At 41.8% G+C, this 20,748-nt stretch overlaps 1 protein-coding gene and 1 long non-coding RNA gene across 4 annotated transcripts in view; one reads left to right on the top strand and one right to left on the bottom strand.

Annotated features, from left to right (window-relative positions):
• LOC112668589 (uncharacterized) overlaps positions 1–20,748 on the top strand; it is a 101,517-nt gene that overhangs the window by 62,897 nt on the left and 17,872 nt on the right. The window contains exon 1 of one of the 2 annotated variants that reach the window (XR_003141729.3): positions 11,268–11,468. The exons of the other annotated variant lie outside the window; for it this stretch is intronic. This is a non-coding gene — a long non-coding RNA (uncharacterized LOC112668589). Of the gene's footprint in view, positions 1–11,267; positions 11,469–20,748 lie in introns of those variants that run through there. 2 annotated transcript variants of the gene reach the window in all.
• Positions 7,058–11,417, bottom strand: LOC112668588 (putative MAGE domain-containing protein MAGEA13P). 2 transcript variants are annotated; one of them, XM_025460973.3, is made up of 2 exons: positions 11,269–11,417; positions 7,058–8,641 (listed from the first exon to the last, which is right to left on the bottom strand). In XM_025460973.3, the coding sequence occupies exon 2, from the start codon at positions 8,573–8,575 to the stop codon at positions 7,532–7,534; it is 1,044 nt and encodes a 347-aa protein (XP_025316758.1). In that variant the 5' UTR covers positions 8,576–8,641; positions 11,269–11,417; the 3' UTR covers positions 7,058–7,531. The 2 variants fall into 2 exon arrangements, with proteins under 2 accessions (XP_025316758.1, XP_035567437.1); XM_035711544.2 differs by lacking the exon at positions 11,269–11,417 and adding an exon at positions 10,404–11,110.

Raw genomic sequence — 20,748 nt, 5'->3', positions numbered from 1 at the left:
TTTTTATGTCAGCAGGATTCCAAGATATTTGGAATTAAATAATGCATTTTTACTAACCTATGTTTCAAAAGAAAAATTGAAAGAAATTAGAAAATGGTTTGAACTGAATGAAAATCTAAAGCAGTGCCAAGTGCGAAGTTTATGTCATTAAATGCTTGTATTAGGAAAAAGGACTCAATCTGATTAATATCAGCTTCCATCTTAAACTATAAAAAGAAAAAGTAAATTAAATCCAGAGCAAACAGAAGGATATAAGAGCAGAAATCAATGAAATTGAAATTAAAGAAATGGTAAATAACATCAATGGGACAAAAACTGTTTCTTTGGAAAGATCAGAGAAGCTAAAATAACCAAGAATTTTTTAAAAGATTGTTATAAAGCAATAGCTTTGGACATTGTCTTGGTTTAGACAGGTTAGGCTCCTGTAACAGAATACCATAAACCTGCTAGCTTATCAACAAAAGAATTTTATTTCTCACAGCTCTGAAGGCTAGAATTGTGAGATCATGGAACCCACCTGGCTGGGTTCTGGGGAGAGCCCTCATCTTCCAGGTTCTAGACTACCAACTTCTTGATATATTAACATGGCAGAAAGATGACCAGCTAGTTCTTCAGCCTCTTATGAGGATTCAGTCCCATTCATGTGGGCTCCACCTTTGTGAACTAAGTACTTCCCATAGGCCCCACCTCCAAATACATGAATTTGGGGAAGACATAAATATTCAACCTATTGTAGACATAGTTTAAAGTACATGAAACTGTGCATATAGAGAGATTTACATAAGCTTGCAGAAAGGACAAAAATGACAGGACACTTAGGGTCATAAATGATGTATTAGCAATTTGTAATTGTTGGCCTATAGACATCAAATTATTTAGATCTACACCAAATGCATATAAAGGCGATAAGGTAATGTGGGAAAATAAGGAACAGTTTTAATTTTGCAGGAGGGAAATGCTAGCTCAGTATTACGTGGTGTTGGTAAAAAAAAATGGTATTGGCAGATACTTGTGCTTATTAATTTACTTGTATCTTTCTTTGGAGAATGTGAACCTATATTTTAAAAGGGAAAAAATAAAAGTATTACAAGGGGTTTCCATTGCAAATAAATAAATAATGTGTATATATTTTACTGCTTAAAATCTATAGAAACACCTTCGGATCCCAATCATCTGGTAAAATTTGGGAATTTTCAGTTTCAGAATGAGTGCCATGGTCCAAAAAATGAAGAGAAAAGGCTCACATGAGGAAAGAGGCTGTGTAGTTCTTCTAAAATAAAAGAACATGTAGTCCAGTAATGAGAAAATCCTAAGGTACCCAAATAATCTTGGGTGATATTGATGACCATTAACGGCTTTGTTTGGGCAGTGTGTGAATGAGATCATTAAAATGGTGGAATTATCGCATGCAGAATGTGAGCTAAAAACAAAGCACAGAACATATAGAGAAGCATTACCAAAATGATGAGTCAGCACTTTTAACATGATAGTTACTTTGTGAAGGATAATTCTGTGTTAAGAAACTGTGTTGATAGTTGTGTGCTAGTCTCTGAAAGAAGGATAAACATTCTTACGAAAATGTTGCATCCATCAGGAAAATCTAAAGTGCATTTCAGGCGTAATTTGGAATTAATGCAGTAATGACTGAAGAACATATTTTTAAAATAGCATGATTTATTTATTATGAGCCTTGACAAGAGACATAAACAACACTCCTAGTAATGAATGTGGTAATTCTAATTCCTTCTCCTAAAATTACTTGTATACTATGCATCCTATAAATATTGGATCCAATCAAATCATGGAGAATATGATTTAGATGTAAATATAATTTCCCCTTTTAAAATATGTGAATACTTTTCTGGAGAGAGGGCTTTAAAAAGAAGATAGATTCTTATTAGCATTAACTTTGAAAGTGTGGGGAAAGTTGCATTACTACACATAGCTAAATGGATTGCATGTTTTTTCTTTCTAGTCAAACAAGCAGGAGGCTTGCCAGAGGTGGGTAGAATCTGGCAAGAGGTTGATCACTGTTATAAACAAACCATCTAGAGAATGAGTATTAATTTTTGGTAGTCAAAACCACATTTAAAAATACTTCTATTTTATCATGGGACCCCTGGGTAGCTCAGCGGTTTAGCTCCTGCCTTCAGCCCAGGGTGTGATCCTGGGGTTCTGGGATCGAGTCCCACATTGGGCTTCCTGTGTGGAATCTGCTTCTCCCTTTGCCTGTGTCTCTGCTTCTCTCTCTGTGTGTGTCTCTCATGAATAAATAAATAAAATCTTTAAAAAAACAAAAATACATATATTTCATCATAATAAAGGTAATTCATGTTTTACAAATGTTGGAAATTTTTAAAACCATACGTAAGAAAATAAAGGGATGACTTAGGCTTCCACTAGCAGAGAAAAACACTGTTGGTACTTTACTGTATATTTTTTTGGTTGTAAATCAGTATGTCTATGTTTACATAAATGTCCACAGCCTTTCAATTCTGATTTTAATTTGAATAAGATTGAAATTTTGGGGGCATTAATCATGCCTAGATTATTTAGATTTTAAGTTTGGTTTATAGGTCTTTCAGCTACAATGAAGTAACAAGAACCAAACTCCTACATAGTATACCTAAAAATCCAGATGAAACATATGAAACAAGGGGTAGTGGAAGGGGAGGTGGGCGGGGTGTTGGGGTGACTGGGTGATGGGCACTGAGGGGGACACTTGGCAGGATGAGCACTGGGTGTTATGCTACATGTTGGCAAATTGAACTCCAATAAAAAAACTTAAAAAGAAACATATGAAACAATTTTCAATTTATTGGACATCAGGTCATGAAGGACAGTGATCTCTAAGAAATGGAAACCCAATGAGGTCAGTTCTATGATACCCTAGCTTATATGTCTGGGGAGATAATGCATGCCACAGTGCACAGATGGGGAAGCCTGGATAATCTCCTTGAATTGAGATGAAGCTGGGAGGCCAGGAAGGCCTAAAATTTGCAGGACCGAATACTAAGAAGAGATTGCTACACAGAAAGAGAATTCTGGAACTCACACGAGGCTGGGACAAATTCCTGTTCCTATCAGAGTAGAAATCCTCACAGTTCGTGTGGCATACTTAAGGTTCTTGAAAGGGTTCTGCCTTTGTAGGGAAATGTAGGTGCAAAGTCAATGAAGGCCCTCCATGTTATTTGGTGCTAAGAAGCTCCCACAGAAAGGCACTAGCTGGGACCTCTTTGCAGAAGAGAGATTGAAGCAAAGCTAGGAAGGAAGGAAGAGACAAGGATTGGGATCAGCGGGAAGAGCCTGTGAAAAATCCTAACAGAATCCTAAGGGGGAGAGTGTGGGTCACAGGGAAGGCAGCCGGTCCCATGCTGAAAATTGAGACTCAATGAGTGGGTAGGACAGCATGTGCCGGTGTGTCTAGGTCAGGGGTGGGACAGTGAGGAGTTGGGAATGAGAAATGGGGTGGTAAGGTATGCTGGAGACGCAGAAATTGGGGCTCACACGTTGTTGATGATGCTGCAGAGCCAGGCAGCAAAACTAGGATTCAGTACATTGGGTGGAATGGGGTCCACACAGATACATGCCTGTGAAGGGCATGACAGTCAACGGCCCAGGAAGGGGCTTCTAGCACCAGGCATTCCCTGGATTGCTCAGAGGGAAACTAGAGTTCTGTGGTTGGGTGACAGGGCCACTGTCTCATAGGAAGAGGGAAGGGTAGTGAGTGGACAGGACTCTAGGATAATAGCTCTCACTTCAGTTAGACTGCTGTGCCTTCTCATGTTCATGGATTGGATTTCTTTTGAAGTTTCATTTGCAATGTGATGTCCCACGTCTACAATTTTGACAATCATCATCCACCAATTAGGTATAAGACAGATTAGGGAAACTCTACCTCCAGTTACCAGGGACCTCCAGCCCCTTGTGTTTATGATGAGAAGCTAGTTACTGCAGAGCTTCCAGCTACTTGCAACAGATGCCCTAGGTTAGAAGATGATGTGGGACTTGATCCCAGGACCCCGGGATCATGCCCTTAGCCAAAGGCAGATGCTCAACTGCTGAGCCACCCAGGGATCCCGAGACACAGATTTGAACACATATTTGTACATCCATGTTTATAGCAGCATCATTTACCATTGCCAAAAGGTGGAAGCACAAAAGTAATTGTACAAAGGGGCACCTGCTTTCAGGTAACTCAGGGATCCAGGCTCCTTCCATCTGGTAGCTCTATCTCTCCACCTTGGGTCCCCAGGTGTGCTTCTGAACAGCAGAGGAAGCATGGAAATGGCATACTGGCTCCTGCCTAACTACAAGTGGGCTACCCAGGAAGGAGAGAAAGACAAGATGTGGATGAGCACTTGTAGTTTGTCTGGGAAGCCACCATGTAGTAGGTACTCAAGAAAAAGCAACTACTATAATCTGTTATGATGCCAATTCCTTTCATTTCTTGGAGGAGTTCCTGAGAAAGCCATATTTGCCTTGTACCAACTTTTTCAAGTGCCTACTGTGTGATAAGCATTCTCAAATATAGGGCCACATCTAGTTTTCAAGTGACCCTGTCAGCATTGTCAAGGAGTTCTGCTTTGCCCTTTCCAATAATCTCTATAATCTCAGTAGCCTGAGAATGTTCTCCTTTCTTATGATGTGTAATCACAACCTTAACCTGAGAGGTTCTGCTCCCCTCTGAATGACTGAATCTTCCCAAACACCTGCACAGGCATCATGAGGCATACTGCAAACTGGAATTTTCCTGTGGGCAAGATGTATGTACAAGAAACAGTGGAAGGATGGAAGGATGGCTAACTTGTTTTTCTTTTAATTTTTAAAAAGATTTTATTTATTTATTCTTGAGAGACACAAAGAGAGAGGCAGAGACATAGGGACAGGGAGAAGCAGACTTCCTGTAAGGGAGCCTGATGTGGGACTCAATCCCAGGACCCCGGGATCACGCCCCAAGCCGAAGAGAGATGCTCAACCACTGAGCCACTCAGGCATCCCTGTTTTTTTGTTTGTTTTTTGTTTTGTTTTGTTTTTTTAAACCAGAACATGTACACCAAAAAAAAAAAAAAACATTGCTCATGCTAGGACTCCGAGGTTTTAGGGATTCAGCCCCTGTAGCTCTCTGCTTACATGGTGGTTTCTGTGCTGTTTCCTACCACTTAGAGGAGAGGTGTTTTGGTTTTTGACTATCCAGGTAAACTTGCTCATCTGCTGATGTGATCAGTGGCCTATTTTAAATTATACATCTTATTAGACTCTTATTCCAAATATTCGTGTGGTCTCAAAAACCCTCTCTAATATCAGGGTTACATCCTGAGAGCCAGTAGATTATGTGCAAATCAGACTCTGCTCGCCAGCTCATTTGAAAAATAATTTGGGAGTGTGTGTTGAAGAGGCCAGGACAGGGGCAGCTTGGGTGGCTCAGTGGTTTAGCACCGCCTTCAGCCCAGGGCGCGATCCTGGAGACCCGAGATCGAGTTCCACGTCAGGTTCCCTGCATGGAACCTGCTTCTCCTTCTGTCTGTGTCTCTGCCTCTCTCTCTCTCTCTCTCTCTCTCTCTCTCTCTCTATCTCTCATGAATAAATAAATAAAATCTTTTTAAAAAAAGAAGAGGCCAGGCTGGGTGCTCAGGCGTCTAACCATCCTCCAAAGTGCACTTTTATTGATAAGAGGCTGTTGCTATTGGGGTTCCAGAAAGAGGGATGGATGGACAGCCAGGGGGACATCCTTCTGTAAAGAGTAGGGATGCTCCATGACAAGGTGGGGAAGATGGGTGACTAGGGCTGTCCCACTGGGAGCACAGAGCTTCAAAGCTGGTCAGCAGGTCAGATTCTAGAGTGGGACAGGAAGGCAGGCAGAGGAAGACAGGGCAAGGGTGCTGTCACACAGAAAAGTGCTGGGACCGGACACACACACAGCAGCAGGTGGGCCGCATCAGTTCTCCAGGAGCTCTGGGGAGCTCAGGCTGGTAGACCCGAGGGAAATAAAGCCGACAGTCCCCAAGTCATGTCTGGTATCATTGACTTCTTCTTTCTTTAGGCCTACTTTGGCCAAAGGGCCCTTCTTTTTGTTACCAGAAAGACATTATAGAGCATGGAGAAGAGAAATGAGCAAAGAGACAAGAGATCAGCCTCAGGCTGGGAGGAGTGAGAACCGACAAATTTGGACCCAGGATCTAGTCCCAGGGCAAACTTCCAAGTGCTCTGGGCCTTCGGTTCTTCACCTGTGAAGTGAGTTTGATAAGCCTCTCGTAGAACTGCTAGAATGTATGTAAGTGAAGTGCCTGGCACAGTGCCTGGTATTTGTTGGATCTTTAACAAACAGCAATACTTGCTAATATGACTTTGACCCAAGACTCTATCACTCTGTCCTCTGGGATTGACTGTTTCTTTCCTCTGGGATTGACTGTGACTAACTGTGACTATGTTTTCCATGACATCTCAGAGAATATGTAGCACTCCAGAACACAAACCACCACATGAGCCAGAAATGGTGCTTTGTAAATAAAACTCTATAAAATGTCCCTGTTAGTGGATATATGATTTAATTTGGATATGGGGGAAGTCTACCCCAGCTGAATGCAACTCAAAGCTCCTAGAATTTGAGTCAAGGACTAACTCTGTTCCTCCCTCCCAGTTGTTCTTCCATTCAAACCACTATTTTCACTCATTTCACTCCCACCAAAGGTCTAGCCCTTGCTTAGAGCTGGCCAAATCACACTCAAGATAACCTAATTAAAATGTCCTTTCCAAGGAGTGGGCTCTGGGCTTTTCCAGGCCAGGGAAAAAGTGCTAGCCCCTGGGCACCACATCAAAGAAAATCACCCTATTCTCCAGAAATCTTGTAGACAATGCATATAGAATGCATGGTTTGTACATTGTGTTCAGTGGCATGGGGACATGGGTGCAGGGCACTTTCCATTCTTGCCACAGGTGGAGATTTCTCTCTGGTTTACCCATGATTCCAAAGGAACGGCTAAGGGTAATTTTCCTTTCTAGACTTTTTTCTCATCTGTAAAACACTTGTAAGAATAAATGAGCTAGTGAGCCAGGATTTTCTTTTATTAAGATTTAATTTCTCATGCATTCTTTAGCCAAACAAATCCAAGTACAGATCTTTAATTTCACTAACCAACAGACTAAATGGGTTACAGGAATCCTAGGATAACCATCTTTTCCATTTTCCCCTCTATTTCTTGAGTCCATCTATTTTATTGCTGGGCTCTTGCATATTTCTAAGGAAATTCTGCTATCAATGCTATGCTATCTTACTCCATATCAGAAAATAAAAGTTTCCCAATATGTTTTCCAGAAGAGCAAAATTCTTATTCTTAAACCTGAAAACGGCAATAAACATGTGACCAGTATCATTCATGGGCCTAGTGTCTGAAGCTCAAAAACCTTTTAGAAGAAAGAACATTTGAAAAATATCAAAAAGATAAAAAGATAAAATCTGCAATTCAGCCCTCCACTATTTAGAACCTTGATTGCCCTCTTCAAACACATAGTGGAGAATCTTCCTCAGACTTCACTTAGGGCAAGAGAAGCTGCCAGATGGGACACTGGAACTTTCTCTGGCCATGGCAGTAGTATCATCCGTAGCAGCAACTCTGGCCTCGGCTCGTGCTCTCTCATCTCTCATAGCTTCCTCATACCAGGATGAGAAGGAAGTAGGGGCAGTGCCACTGACCTTGGCCAAAAACTGCAAGACTTGCATCTTGCTGGTTTCGGCGTGGGCCCTGGGACCCCACAGGAATTCGTAGCGTGGAAGGTCACTGTTGGGCACCTGCCGGTACTCCAGGTACTTCTCCTGCACTAAATCTTTGGTGATGAGCTTCCTGGGCTCCCCATAGATGAAATCCTTCTTGCCGGCAAACACCCCGATCTTATTCAGCATATCCCAGATCTTCTCCTCAGGGGCACAATTGCCTTCCATGAAGATCACGCCCAGGATAAGGATCAGGAGGCCGGTCTTGGGCATGCCCTGCTCATTACTCAGCATCCCATCGTAGGTAAGGTTGAGGATCTTGACAAGCTCATAGGAGTGATTGACGGGGTCTACTTCCTTCACTTCAATGCCAAAGACAACCTCCATGCACTCACAGGCTTTCTTGAAGATCACAGGGAAATGGCCCTTGTGCTCTCGGATGACACTCTGCAGCATTTCTGCCGCCATGGTGGGCTTCTTTGTTACATACTTGACACTCAGGAACTGCACCAATTCAGCCACTTTCTGATTTAGCACTTCACTGAGCAAGGAATCAGGATCTGGTGGAGCCTGGGAGGTGCTTGGACCCTCTTTGTGACTGCTGGAGCCCTCATTTGGCTTGCTCAATGGAGCACCTTTGATGGTGGAGGGGGAGGAGCAGACTCCCTGAGAACTCTGGCAAACACTTGGTTTTCCAGCAGCCGGCACCACCTTTGGGGTGCCCTGGATCAAAGGGGAGAGAGAGGAGGTGATAGTTTCCTTCTCTGTTACAGGAACCTGTGCATCCACTGGGTTCTGAGCCCTTCTTTGGGCCTCATGGCTTGCTTCAAGCTTGCAGCACTGACTCTTCTTACTGTGAGGCATGTTGACTTGTGTTGGGGGCAGCAGGCAGGAGTGTGGGCAGGAGGTAGATGATGACAACCAACTGGACTGAGGGAGAGAGGAATAATGTGAGAAACTCAACTTTGTCAGCTCTGACAAAGGCCATCTTGACAGGTCTCCTATTAGATAGTACTCTGGGGGTCTCCCGTCTTGGCCTATCCCCTAAGAACCTATAGAAGAACCTGAGAAAGCTCCTCAGGGTATAGCCAGCAGGCATAGCCTGCGGATTTTAGGTAAGACAGTAGGGTGTGGAAAGTCAGGTGCTGTGGTGTCTCCTATGTTCTGGCATGAGTGGAGTCCTTGGTAGATATTCTCCCCTTGATAGAGTCCTCACCTTGACTGACTCCTTGTGCTGCCTGTGCTTCTTCTGCTCTGCTGGCCTGAGGACATATGCCTCAGACCAAGACCCTCACCCCTGGGATTATTTGAGCCCCTATAAGGGGAGTTGAAGGAACCCCTCAGGCTGTAAACTACAATCACAATTCTGGCCCTCCCAGAACTGACAGGAGAGGGAGGGCCAGACTTCGTGATATCTCTACTGTTCTGGGATAGATGGTCCTCTCAATGCTCACTCGGTACAGGTATCTGCGGGGACCTCTCTGGGGGTGGAAACTACCTTTGGCCTTCCAGCGGCTAGTCATAGTTACTCCTGACTGGGCCTATATTCTTTCCTTTCTGCAGACCTACATCCCTTATCCCAAGCCTCTGTCTCCCAGAGATGCCAGATAAGGAAGTGAGGGGGAGTTCAGGGGATTATAAAAAGATGGTTCTGCCTAACAGCCCTACTTGGAGTCTCAAAGGCTTGACAGCAGGAGCAGAACAGGGCTGGAGACCCCTTTACAGTTGAAGGTCCTCTCCACCCCACTTCAGAGTCTTCACCTTGACTCTTGCAGGACTAGGGCTCTTTTCTCTGTCCACCGAGGTTGCACCTCTCAGACCAAGGCTATCACCTCAGTAATACCACCAAGAAGCAAGTAAAACCTGGCCTCAGCCTGCCAGGCCTGCATGGTATATACTAGGGCTGACAGCTAGGGTTGTGTTGGGATCTGCACCACTCCGTGTTCTGGCTTGATGGTTACCCTTAGCTTTCCTCAAGGGATTCATATTTATTCCTGATAGGTCCTAAAGCCACATTTTGCTGACTTAAGAATGTTTCCCTCAGGCAAAGGCCCTCATCTCCCAAAGACACCAGGGCAAGGAAGTGAGGGGGAGTAGAGGGGACATCTGTGTCTGACAGCCTTGACTGGGACCTCTCACAGCTAAGAAAAAGAACAGGTTTCTGTGGGGCCCTCTATCTTCTCAGCCCTACCTTAAGATCCTCATGTCTTTATCTGGTAGGGCCTGAAACTCCTCTCTATGATCACCAGATATTGAGTCCTTCAGACCAAAGCCCTCACCTCCCCCAAACCCCCGATTTGAAAATAGAAGGAAGCTTAGCCTGACTGTATCTCCCGGGGTCTCCAGGGCTGACATAAGGGATCAGGATACATTTCTGTGGAGGTTTGTCCAGGTTCAGTGGTGGGGCATACCTACAGTCCTTCTCAAGGACTTCGTATTCATTCCTGACAAAGCCTGTACCCTGTGTCCTTTCTTTTATTTTTAAGGTTTTATTTGTTTATTAGAGCCAGAGAGAGAGAGAGGGAGAGAGAGAGAGAGAGAGAGGCAGAGACACAGGCAGAGGGAGAAGCAGGCTCCATGCAGGGAACCTGATGTGGGACTCGATCCCGGCTCTCCGGGATCACGCTCTGGGCTGAAGGCGGCGCTAAACCACTGAGCCACCGGGGCTGTCCCCTGTGTCCCTTCTGCTCACCTGGGAATGACCCTCAGGCCAAGGCTCCCATCTCCCAGAAACCAGTCGCAAAGAAGTACCAAGAATTGGGCGAGCCGCTTCCATCTAACTGCCCTGCCCGGGGCCTCCCTAGGCTGACAACAGGGAAGGGTACCCGTGTGCTCCTTTTGTCTGGAGGGAGGTCCCCTAAGCCCGCCACAAGGCTCTTCATCTTCAGGCCCAGCAGAGCCTGCGACTCGTCTGAGGAGTGGCTTGAATTCACGCCCCTCAAAAAAATGCCTCATTCCCTCAGACTCCCAAGATGGAGGGCTGGATATACCACATCTGATGCTCTGTGTGGGGCTTTTAAGGCACACAATGGGCAAGGTAGGAGTGAGGAGTTATGTCTCCCTCAATCCTTATTCTGGATCTTCACCTTAATGCCTGCCGGAACCTGGGACACATCCCTCTGACAACCGGAGTCCGGAATCCGCTACTGTCAGAGAAAGCTTCTCGTCCCTCAGACTCCCAAGATACACCACGTCTGGGGCCCTGCCCTCGAGGAGCCTTCCGAGCAAACAAAAGGTGGGGGGAAGGCTTGGGCACCCACTAAAGGGTAAGAGCTCCCCTCCGCCCTTTCTTGGAATCCTCACTTTAGCGCTAGCCAGGGCCTGGGACTCCTCCCTCTGGCAACCTGAATCAGCGGCTCCCATCAGAAAAAGCCTCACGTCCCTCAGACTCCCAAGATGGGAGTCTGGATAAAACACATCCGGGGCCTTGCGTGGAGCTTCTGGGCAGACAAGGTGCGGGGGGCGCGGTGGAGGGACGAAGTTGCTGGGGGATTGGGGGAGGAGAGGCGCAGACCCTCCGAGGTGAGTGTTCTCAGTTATTTCTCAGGAGTCCTTACCTTAATGACTGCCAGAGCCTGGGACACGTCCCTCCTACGATCTGAGTCTGACCATCTGAGTCCACACCTGAAGTGACACAGCCTCACGTCCCTCAGACTCCTAAGGCGGAAGTCAGGATACGTCACTTCTGGGAACACTGCCCGGGGGCCTTCCAGGGATGACTTAGGTGCAGGGCGGAACCGAGGGCCCCTTCTGTCTGGTAAGAAGTCCCCTCGCTCCTCCTCCTAGTTCTTTATTTTGAAGCCTGGCAGGGCCTAAGACTCCTCCCTCTGCTGACAGGAGTCCAGTTGCCTCAGAGGAAACCTCATCTACCTCAGATTCCCGAAGTCAGGACTCCACACATCCCTGGGTTTCCCCAGGTTGATGGTAGGGGCAGAGTGTGGTGGGTTCCAGTCTACTCGGGAGTCCTTACTTAACTTCTTGCACTGGCTGAGCGCCCTGTTGAGCTGAGACTTCATCTGTCAGGTTAAGGCCTGACTGCTTTCACCCACATACTAGTGAGACTGGGCCTTAGCATGACAGGCCTGTGTGGGGTCTGTAGGAGCTGAAAGCAGGTGTACATTCCTGTGGGGCCCCTCTGTTTGGGGTCAGTGGCTAATTCAGCCCTCCATACGGGTCCTCACCCTGATGCCGTGCAGGGCCTGGGATTGCTCCCTCTGCTGACCCGAATCCTGCCCGATCCAGGTAATCAGCATATCCACCACCTCACATAGTTACCTATTGTGTGTGTGTGGTGAGAACACTCACCGTCAACTCTTTTAGTAAATTTTAAGTATATGGTAGAGTATGGACAACTGTAGTCATCATGCTGCCTATTAGATCTCCAGGACTTATTCATCCCATGTAACTGAACCTTTATACCCTTTTACCACAAGCTCTCCATTTACCGCACACCTCAGCCCCTGGCAACCACCATCTCGCTCTGCTTTTATGAATTTGACTTTGTTAGATTACACCTATCATTGAGATCATGCAGTATTTGTCCCTTTCCGTCTGACTTATTACACTTAGAATAATGGCCTCCAGGCTCTCCATTATTGTCACAAATAGCAAGATTTCCTGCTTTTTTTTTTTTTATATGATAGTCACACAGAGAGAGAGAGAGAGAGGCAGAGACACAGGCAGAGGGAGAAGCAGGCTCCATGCACCGGGAGCCTGACGTAGGATTCGATCCCGGGTCTCCAGGATCGCGCCCTGGGCCAAAGGCAGGCGCCAAACCGATGCGCCACCCAGGGATCCCGATTTCCTGCTTTTTAAAAATTGGATAATATTGCAGTGACACAGTGGAATATATGTATTGATTAACATAATAATATATTAACATATATCACATTTCCACATGTAGCTCACATTTTTATATATATCGCACATTTTCTTTATGCATCCGTCCATTAGCTGACACTAGGTTATTTCCTTGAGTATTGCAAATAATGCTACAATGAACACAGAATGCAGATAGCTCTTTTAGATACTGATTTCATTTCCCTTTGGATATATACCCAGAAGTGGAATTGCTGGATCACATGGAAGTCCTATTTTTTTAAAAAGATTTTTATTTATTTATTTATTCATGAGAACATAGAGAGATAGGCAGAGACTCAAGCAGAGGGAGAAGCAGGCTCCATGCAGGGGCCTGACGTGGGACTCGATTCCGGGTCTCCAGGATCACGCCCTGGGCCAAAGGCGGCGCTAAATCGCTGAGCCACTGGGGCTGCCCGAAGTCCTATTTTTAATTTTTTGAAAACCTTCATTCTGTCTTTGATAATGATTGTACCAATTTACATTGCCACTGACAGCCTACAAAGATACCCTTTTCTCCACGTCCTTGCCAACCCTTGTTATCTATTGCCGTTTTTGATAATAGCCATCCTCACAGGTGAAAAGTGCTATTTCATTGTGGTTTGGGTTTGCATTACCCTGATGATTTATGATGCTGAGCACCTTTTCATATACCTACTGGACATTTGTATGCCTTTTTTGGAGAAGTGTCTATTCTGGTCCTTAGCCCATATTTTACAATTCAGGTTGTTCTTTGCTTTTTAGTTGTTAATATTTTGGATATTAACCCTAATCAGTTAGATGATTTGCAAATATTTTCTCCTATTCAGTAGGCTGCCTTTTCACGCTATTGGTTATTTCCTTTGCCGTTGCATAAGATTTTTAGCTTGATGCGATCCCATTTTTCTGTTTTTGCTTTTGTTGTCTGAGCTTTAAGATTATAACCAAAAAAAAAAAAAAAAATCCTTGCCAAGACCAAAGTCTGTTTTTTTCCCTAGTAGTTTTAAAGTTCCAGATCTTATATTTAAGTCTTTGATCCATTTGGAGTTGATTTATATATGTTGTGTGAAATAGAGGTCCAACTTGAGTCTTCTGCATGTGTACATCCCATTTTCCCAATCATTTATTGAAGAGACTATCCTTTCCCCATTGTTACTCTTAGCACACTTGCCCAAGATCACTTGACTGTAGATATGTGGACTTATTTTTGATCTTTATTCTCTTTCATTGGTCTGTATTTTTTTTTACCATACTATTTGATTACTGTAGATGTTTAATGTAATTTGAAATCAAGGATTGTAATGCCTCCAGCTTTGTTCTTTTTGCTTATGTTTGCTTTGGTTATCCAGGGTCTTTGGTGGTTCCATATAAAATTTTAGGGCTGTTTTTTTCTCTTTCTATAAAGAATGACATTGGAATTTTATTTTACTTTATTTTTAAAAGATTATTTATTTATTTATTCATGAGAGACACACACAGAGAGGCAGAGACCCGGGCAAAGGGAGAAACAGGCTCCCCTCAGGCAGCCCGATGCAGGACTTGATCCTGAGACCCCAGGATCATGACCTGAGACAGAGGCAGATAGATGCTCAACGACTGAGCCACCCAGGTGCCCCACCATTGGAATTTTGATAGGGATTGTATTGAATCTGTAGACCACAGATTTTTTTGGGTGGATTTTTTTTAACAATATCAATTCTCACACTCCATGAACACAGAAGTCTTTCCATTTATCTCTGTGGTCTTTAATTTCCTTCATTGATGTTTTATAATTTTCAGTGTACAAGTGTTTCACCTCTTTGGTTATATTTATTCTTAAATACTTTATTCTTTTTGTTGCTATTGTGAATTGGATCAATTTCTTAATATCCATTTTTAGTTGTTCATTGTGCATAGAAACACCACTGATTTTTGTATGTTGGTTTTTGTATCCTGAAACTTTACTGAATTTCTTTATTATTACTAATAGTTTTTTGTTCTTATTGAGAATTTTCTATTTATATGATCATGATATGATCTGCTTAGCATTGCTTCTAAGGCAGATCTAGTGGTGATGAACTACTCCCTAAGTTTCTGTTTGAGAAAGTCTTCATTTCTTCTTCCTTTCTGAAGGACAGCTTTGCCAAGTATAGTATTTATTTATGTTTGTGTTATTTCATTATTATCCTTTTAATGTCCATGAGATAAGTAGTGACGATCCCTATATCATTTCTGATATTGGTAATTCTGTCTTCTTTTTTCTTGGTTAGCCTGATTAGAAGCTTATCAATTTTATTGATCTTTCAAAAGAACCAACTCTGGGTTTCATTGATTGTCTTTATTGTTTTCCTGTTTTCAATTTCATTGATTTTTGCTCTATTTTTCTCTCCGCTTTGTTAGGTTGTACTTTTATTGTCAAGACAAAATACATATTTTAAATCTTTCTCTGGTATTTTTTCTTTGACCCACAAATTATTTAGAAGTGTGTTATTGAATTTCCAAATATTTGGGGAGTACTCGGCCTTCTTGCTCTTGCTTTGTAATTTAATTGCATTGTAGCTTGTGAACATGGTTTGTATGATTTCTGTTCTGCATTTGTTAAGGTGTGTTTAATGGCTCTGAATTTTTTCTGTCTTGATAAATATTTTATGTCATTTGAGAATAATATACATTCTGTTTTTGTTGGATGGAGTATTTTATAAATGTCAAGTAGATCAAGTTGATTGATAGTGCTCTTCAGGTCACCCGTATCCCTACTGATTTTCTGCCTGTTTGATCTATCAACTACTGACAGAGTAGTATTGAAGTCTCCAAATAGAATAGTGGATTTGTCTATTTCTCCTTTCATCTCTATCAGATTTTGCTTCACATATTCTGACATTTTTGTTTTTAGTTGCATATGCATTTAATATCTTCTTGGAGAAAATTGACTCCTTTTTCATTATGTAATGCCCTTCTGTATCCCTGATGTTTTCCCTTGCTCTAAAGTTGGCTTCTATGAACTTAATATAGCTACAACAGCTTTCCTTTGATTATTGTTAGTATGGTATGATTTTTTCCATCCCTTTACTTTTGGCCTAACTGAATCTTTGTATTTAATACTAATTTCTTATGGATAAAATATGATTGGATATTGTTTTCTATCACTTTGGCTGTGTCTTTTAACTAGTGTATATAAGTCATCCACATTTAAAGTGATTGTTAATGTAGTTGGATTGATATTTATCATATTTATAACTGTTTTCTATTTGTTTTGTTTATTTTACATTTCTTTTTTCTCCCCTTCTTTGATTTTGAGTACCTAATATTCCATTTTATCTCCTCTCTTATTCAGTCACTCAGTATATCAAAGAAACTTTTAATAGCTTTACTGAAACATAATTGACATAACATTGTATAAGGTATAAAACATAATAATTTGATATACATATGTATTGCAAATGATTACCCATTAAGGTTAGTTTAACATGTCCATTATAGTTACAATTGTGTGTGTGTGTGTGGTGTGAGAACTTTTAAAAATCTATTTTCTCAGCCCCTTTCAAGTATGCAATACAGTATTATAAATTGTAGTTATCATGCTGTGTATTATATTCCTAGAACTTCATCATCTTATAACTAGAAGTTTGTACCCTTTGTCCACCTTCACCCATTTCCACCCTCGCACCTCCACCCCAGCAACCACCAACCTGTTCTCTGTTTCTGTGAGTTTGGCTTTTTGGATTTCACATCTTACTTATAGTAAGATCTTAAAGTATTTGTCTTTCTCTGTCTGACTTGTCAAATATATGTCTTTAAAAGTTTTGGACAGTTTCCCTAGTTTACAATATACATTTTTAATTCATAAAGTTGAAAGAACATTCAACTGCTTCACATGTACTATATGTATTTTTTATTAAAGAGTGTTCCCAATTCCTTCCTATTATTCATTTTCTTATGCATATACTATAATCATCCAACACATTGTTACTAGGCAATTATCAGTTAGATCAATTAAGAATAAGAAAAATAAATCATTTTCTTTCTCCTTCATTTATTCCCTCTCTAATGCTCTACCTTTCTTTATGTAGATTGAAGGATTTGACCTATGTTTTTTTCCCTTCTGCCTGAAGAACTTCTTTTTAACATTTTTTTCGAAGTGTGTGTATAGGAAATGAATAGCCTTAATTTTTGTTTGTCTGAGGAATTCTTTATTTTCTCTTCCATTTTTTAAAAAGATTTTATTTATTTATTCATGAGAGACATAGAGAGAGAGAGGCAGAGACATAAGTAGAGGGAGAAACAGGCTTTACGCAGGAAGTCCGATGTGGGACTCAATCCTGGGACTCCAGGATCACGACCTGAGCCAAAGGCAGATGCTCAACCTCTGAGCCACCCAGGTGTCCCCTCTTCCATTCTTGAAGAACAATTTTGCTGGATATGGAATTCTATGTCGGTGGATTTTTTTCCTTTCAATCCTTATATGTTTCACCTCACCCTTTTTTTCTGAGTTTCTGTAATTCCACTGTCTACTGTAATTCTTACATATGTGTATTAGTTTCCTAGGGCTACCTTAACAAATTACCACAAACTGAGTACCTTAAAACATAAATATATTCTCTTTTTTAGATTTATTTATTTGAGACAGAGAGAGAGAGAGAGAGAGAGAGGGCACGTGTGTACATGGTAGTAGGGGGAGGAGGGGTAGAGGGGAAGTGAGAGAGTCTTAAACAGACTCTGTGCTAAGTGTGGAGCCCAACATGGGGATTGATCCCAGAATCCTGAGATCACACCTCAGCTTAAATCAAGGGTCAGACACCTCACCAAGTCACCCAGATGCCCCCCAAAATGTATTCTTTTATAGTTCTGGAGGCCTGAAGTCTGAAATCGAGGTATTGGCAGGACTGCATTTCTTCCCAAGACTCTAGGGAAGAATCCTTCCTTGCTTTTTTCCATCTTCTGGTGGCTCCAGGCATTCCTTGACTGGGGGCTGCATAATTTGAATATCTGCCCCCATCTTCTTATGACCTCCTCCCATGTGTCTCTCCTTTGTGTATTCTGTATCTTTTCCTGTTCTTATAAGGACATTTGTCATTGAATTTAGGGCCCATCCAGATAACCCAGGATGATCTTATCTTGGTCTTCTTTAATTAATTGCATTTATAGATAACTTTTCTTTTTAATATTTATTTAATTAATTTATTTATATGAGAGAGAGAGAGCACAAGTGCATGTGCATGCATGAGCTGAGGGAGGGACTGAGGGAGAGGGAGAAGCAAACTCCCTGCTGAGTGCGGAGTCCAATGCTCGCTCGATCTCCCATCCTGGATATCATGACCTAAGCTGAAACCAAGAGTTGGATGCTTAACAAATTGAGCCACCGAGGCACCCCAAGCTTTCATTTTTTTTGGTGGCTGAGTAATATATACACACCACCTCTTCTTTATCCATTCAGCAGTTGACAGACATTTGGGCTCTCTCCATAGCTTAGCTATTGTTTTTTTTTTAATTTTTATTTATTTATGAGAGAGAGAGAGAGAGAGAGAGAGAGAGAGAGGCAGAGACACAGGCAGAGGGAGAAGCAGGCTCCATGCACCGGGAGCCCAACGTGGGACTCGATCCCGGGTCTCCAGGATCGCGCCCTGGGCCAAAGGCAGGCGCCAAACCGCTGCACCACCCAGGGATCCCCATAGTTTAGTTATTGTTAATAATGCTGCTATAAACATCAGGGTGCATGTACCCCTTCAAATCTGTATTTTTGTATCCTTTGGGTAAATACGCAATAGTACAATTGCTGGATCATAGGGTACTTTTTAACGTTTTGAGGGACCTCTATATTGTTTTCTAGAGTGGCTGCACCAGTTTGCATTCCCAACAGTGTAAGGGGGTTCCTCTTTCTCTCCATTCTCACCAACATCTGTGGTTTCCTGTGTTGTTAATTTTAGCTGTTCTGACAGATGTGAGGTAGTATCTCATTGTGGTTTTGATTTGTATTTTCCTGATGATGAGTGATGTTGATCACCTTTTCATGTGCCTGTTAGCCATCTGTATCTTCTTTGGAAAAATGTTTATTCCATGCCTTCTGCCCATTTCTTAATGGGCTATTTGTTTTTTGGGTGTTGAGTTTGGTAAGATCTTTATAGATTTTGGATACTAACCCTTTATCAGATATGTCATTTGCAAATATCCTCTCCCATTCTGTGGGCTGCCTTTTTAGTTTTGTTGGTTGTTTCCTTTGCTGCACAGAAACTTTTTATCTTGATGAATTCCCAATAGTTCAGTTTTGCTTTTCTTTCCCTTGCTTCTGGTGACATGTGTAGTAAGAAGTTGCTGCAGCTGAGGTCAAAGAGGTTGCTGCTTGTGTTCTCCCTAGGAGTTTGGTGGTTTCCTGTCTCACATTTAGGTCTTTCATCCATTTATTTTTGTTTCTGGTATAAGGAATTGGTCCATTCCATTTTATTATTCTGCATGTTGCTGTCCAGTTTTCTCCACACCATTTGATTGTAGTTTCTTGAATGCAAATGCTCAGAACAACTTCTAGCATGTGAATATCTGCCTCCTCTCCATCTATCCTGCAAAAGACCTTAAGTCTGGGTAATACAGTTTCTGAGATGAATTAACCCTTTGAGTTTAAAACAGTACTAGGCTACTTGGTAGGGCACGTTTAATTCAGTAACGTCTTGACAGAAATGATTGTATTGAAGCTTTGAAGGCAGTGCTTTTAGGCTGGAAACAGAAATCTAGGAAGTGTTCCATGGACACTGGGAAAATGATAAGGGATGGAAAAGTTACCTAGAAGTAGCCAAGAAGTAAATGGTCTTCAAGGCACATAAGGGAAATTTGTAGGAAAGAAGTGAGATGATTCACATATCTATGAAGACTTAAATATTAGATGTCACATTACCTTGAAGGGATCTTAGGTAAGACATTCAAAATAGTAGGTCTAACTTGCTGAAAGGTGGGAGAGAACAGAAAGAACCACTGAATGGGGTGGCTGTGATGAAAGACTTGGAAGAAGCATCCTGTCTTTGCTTTATGGGCAGTCACAATGGAACATGAGATGAGGAAAGGTGGAAGGTCATTTTGGGAAGGCTCTTTAGAGTTGTTATAAATACTCCTTTCTCCAATTAGAGAATATTGTCTTTCAGGATCCCCTTACACTGTACCCCCCACTCCTTGAGGTATCAGGAGTGGTGCTTTTTAATATCCAAGCTGCCCAAGAGTTACCATTGCTGGGGAAATCACTTAGTGACCAAACAAAGCTTAAGGTATGATTCTTCACTGTCCTGGGAAGAGAAATATATATATGGAAATGACAAAAATTATTCATTCATTCAGAGAACTGAAACCTTTGTCATTTGGCTCTGGTGAAATACATAATCAATTTTAGCATGCACCTAAAAAGGTAGAACTAAAAATTTAATGAATCACCATTCCAAAGTTTTCATGTTTCAAAACTAAACATCCTATCCCATTGAATTTGGGAAATCTTTAGTATTTCTTCAAATAATTTAAGACAAATAGTTTAGCATATAAGTGTGTATATAGATGTATATGTATATTTATATATGCTTTATATATATTATATGTATATATAAAGTGAAGAAATATGCTTAACAGCGGGAACCATGTTAAATAAAACTTAGCAGAAGTATATCTCTTTTACCATAAAAACAATGCACTCACCTTGTAATATTTTTAGACAATTGAAACATGCTTAAAATAGATGATAAAAGCCACATGCATTTCTTCTCCATTTACACTCCCAGAATTTACCACTGTGAACAATTTCTATATATCCTTCCGAGGAGTTTTATACATATACTAACATTTATATGAAAAAATTAAATTATGATATCTTTTTGGACTTAGTGTTCTGCATCCTGCTCTTCCACTTAACATTAGATCTTGGACATTTTTCCTTGTTAATATATATCTGTCTATCTCTTTATTTTCATCGACTGAGTAATACAGTCTTTAGGAGTTTTCCAACTTCTTATATTACAAGTAATATGGCAACAAACATTCTTCTATCTTAGTGTATTTACGTGACAGTTTTTGTAGGATGAATTCCCATAAATGGAACTGCTTGATCAAAAATGTATGCACATTTTTTAATTTGTTAGTTACTGTCACATTTTCCTGCAAAATTGTGCCAATTTATACTCTCACAGTGTTCAAAAACACTTGTTTCTCTTACATTCTTGCCAGCACATCTTAATCTTTGCCAATATGATTGGAGA

The sequence above is a fragment of the Canis lupus genome, chromosome X (assembly GCF_003254725.2).
Source record: "Canis lupus dingo isolate Sandy chromosome X, ASM325472v2, whole genome shotgun sequence".
NCBI classification, from domain to species: Eukaryota; Metazoa; Chordata; class Mammalia; order Carnivora; family Canidae; genus Canis; species Canis lupus.
The sequence above is the reverse complement of the archived record's forward strand: the minus strand, read 5'-3'. Positions and strand labels throughout refer to the sequence as shown.

Excerpts from the sequence above, each read along its gene's own strand:
- LOC112668588 (XM_035711544.2), bottom strand. The coding sequence starts at position 10,487 with ATGGAAGCGGCTCGCCCAATTCTTGGTACTTCTTTGCGACTGGTTTCT. Across the intron at positions 8,642-10,403 it reads GGCCTGAGGGTCATTCCCAG|TCCAGTTGGTTGTCATCATC; the intron begins GTGAGCAGAAGG and ends TCTCTCCCTCAG.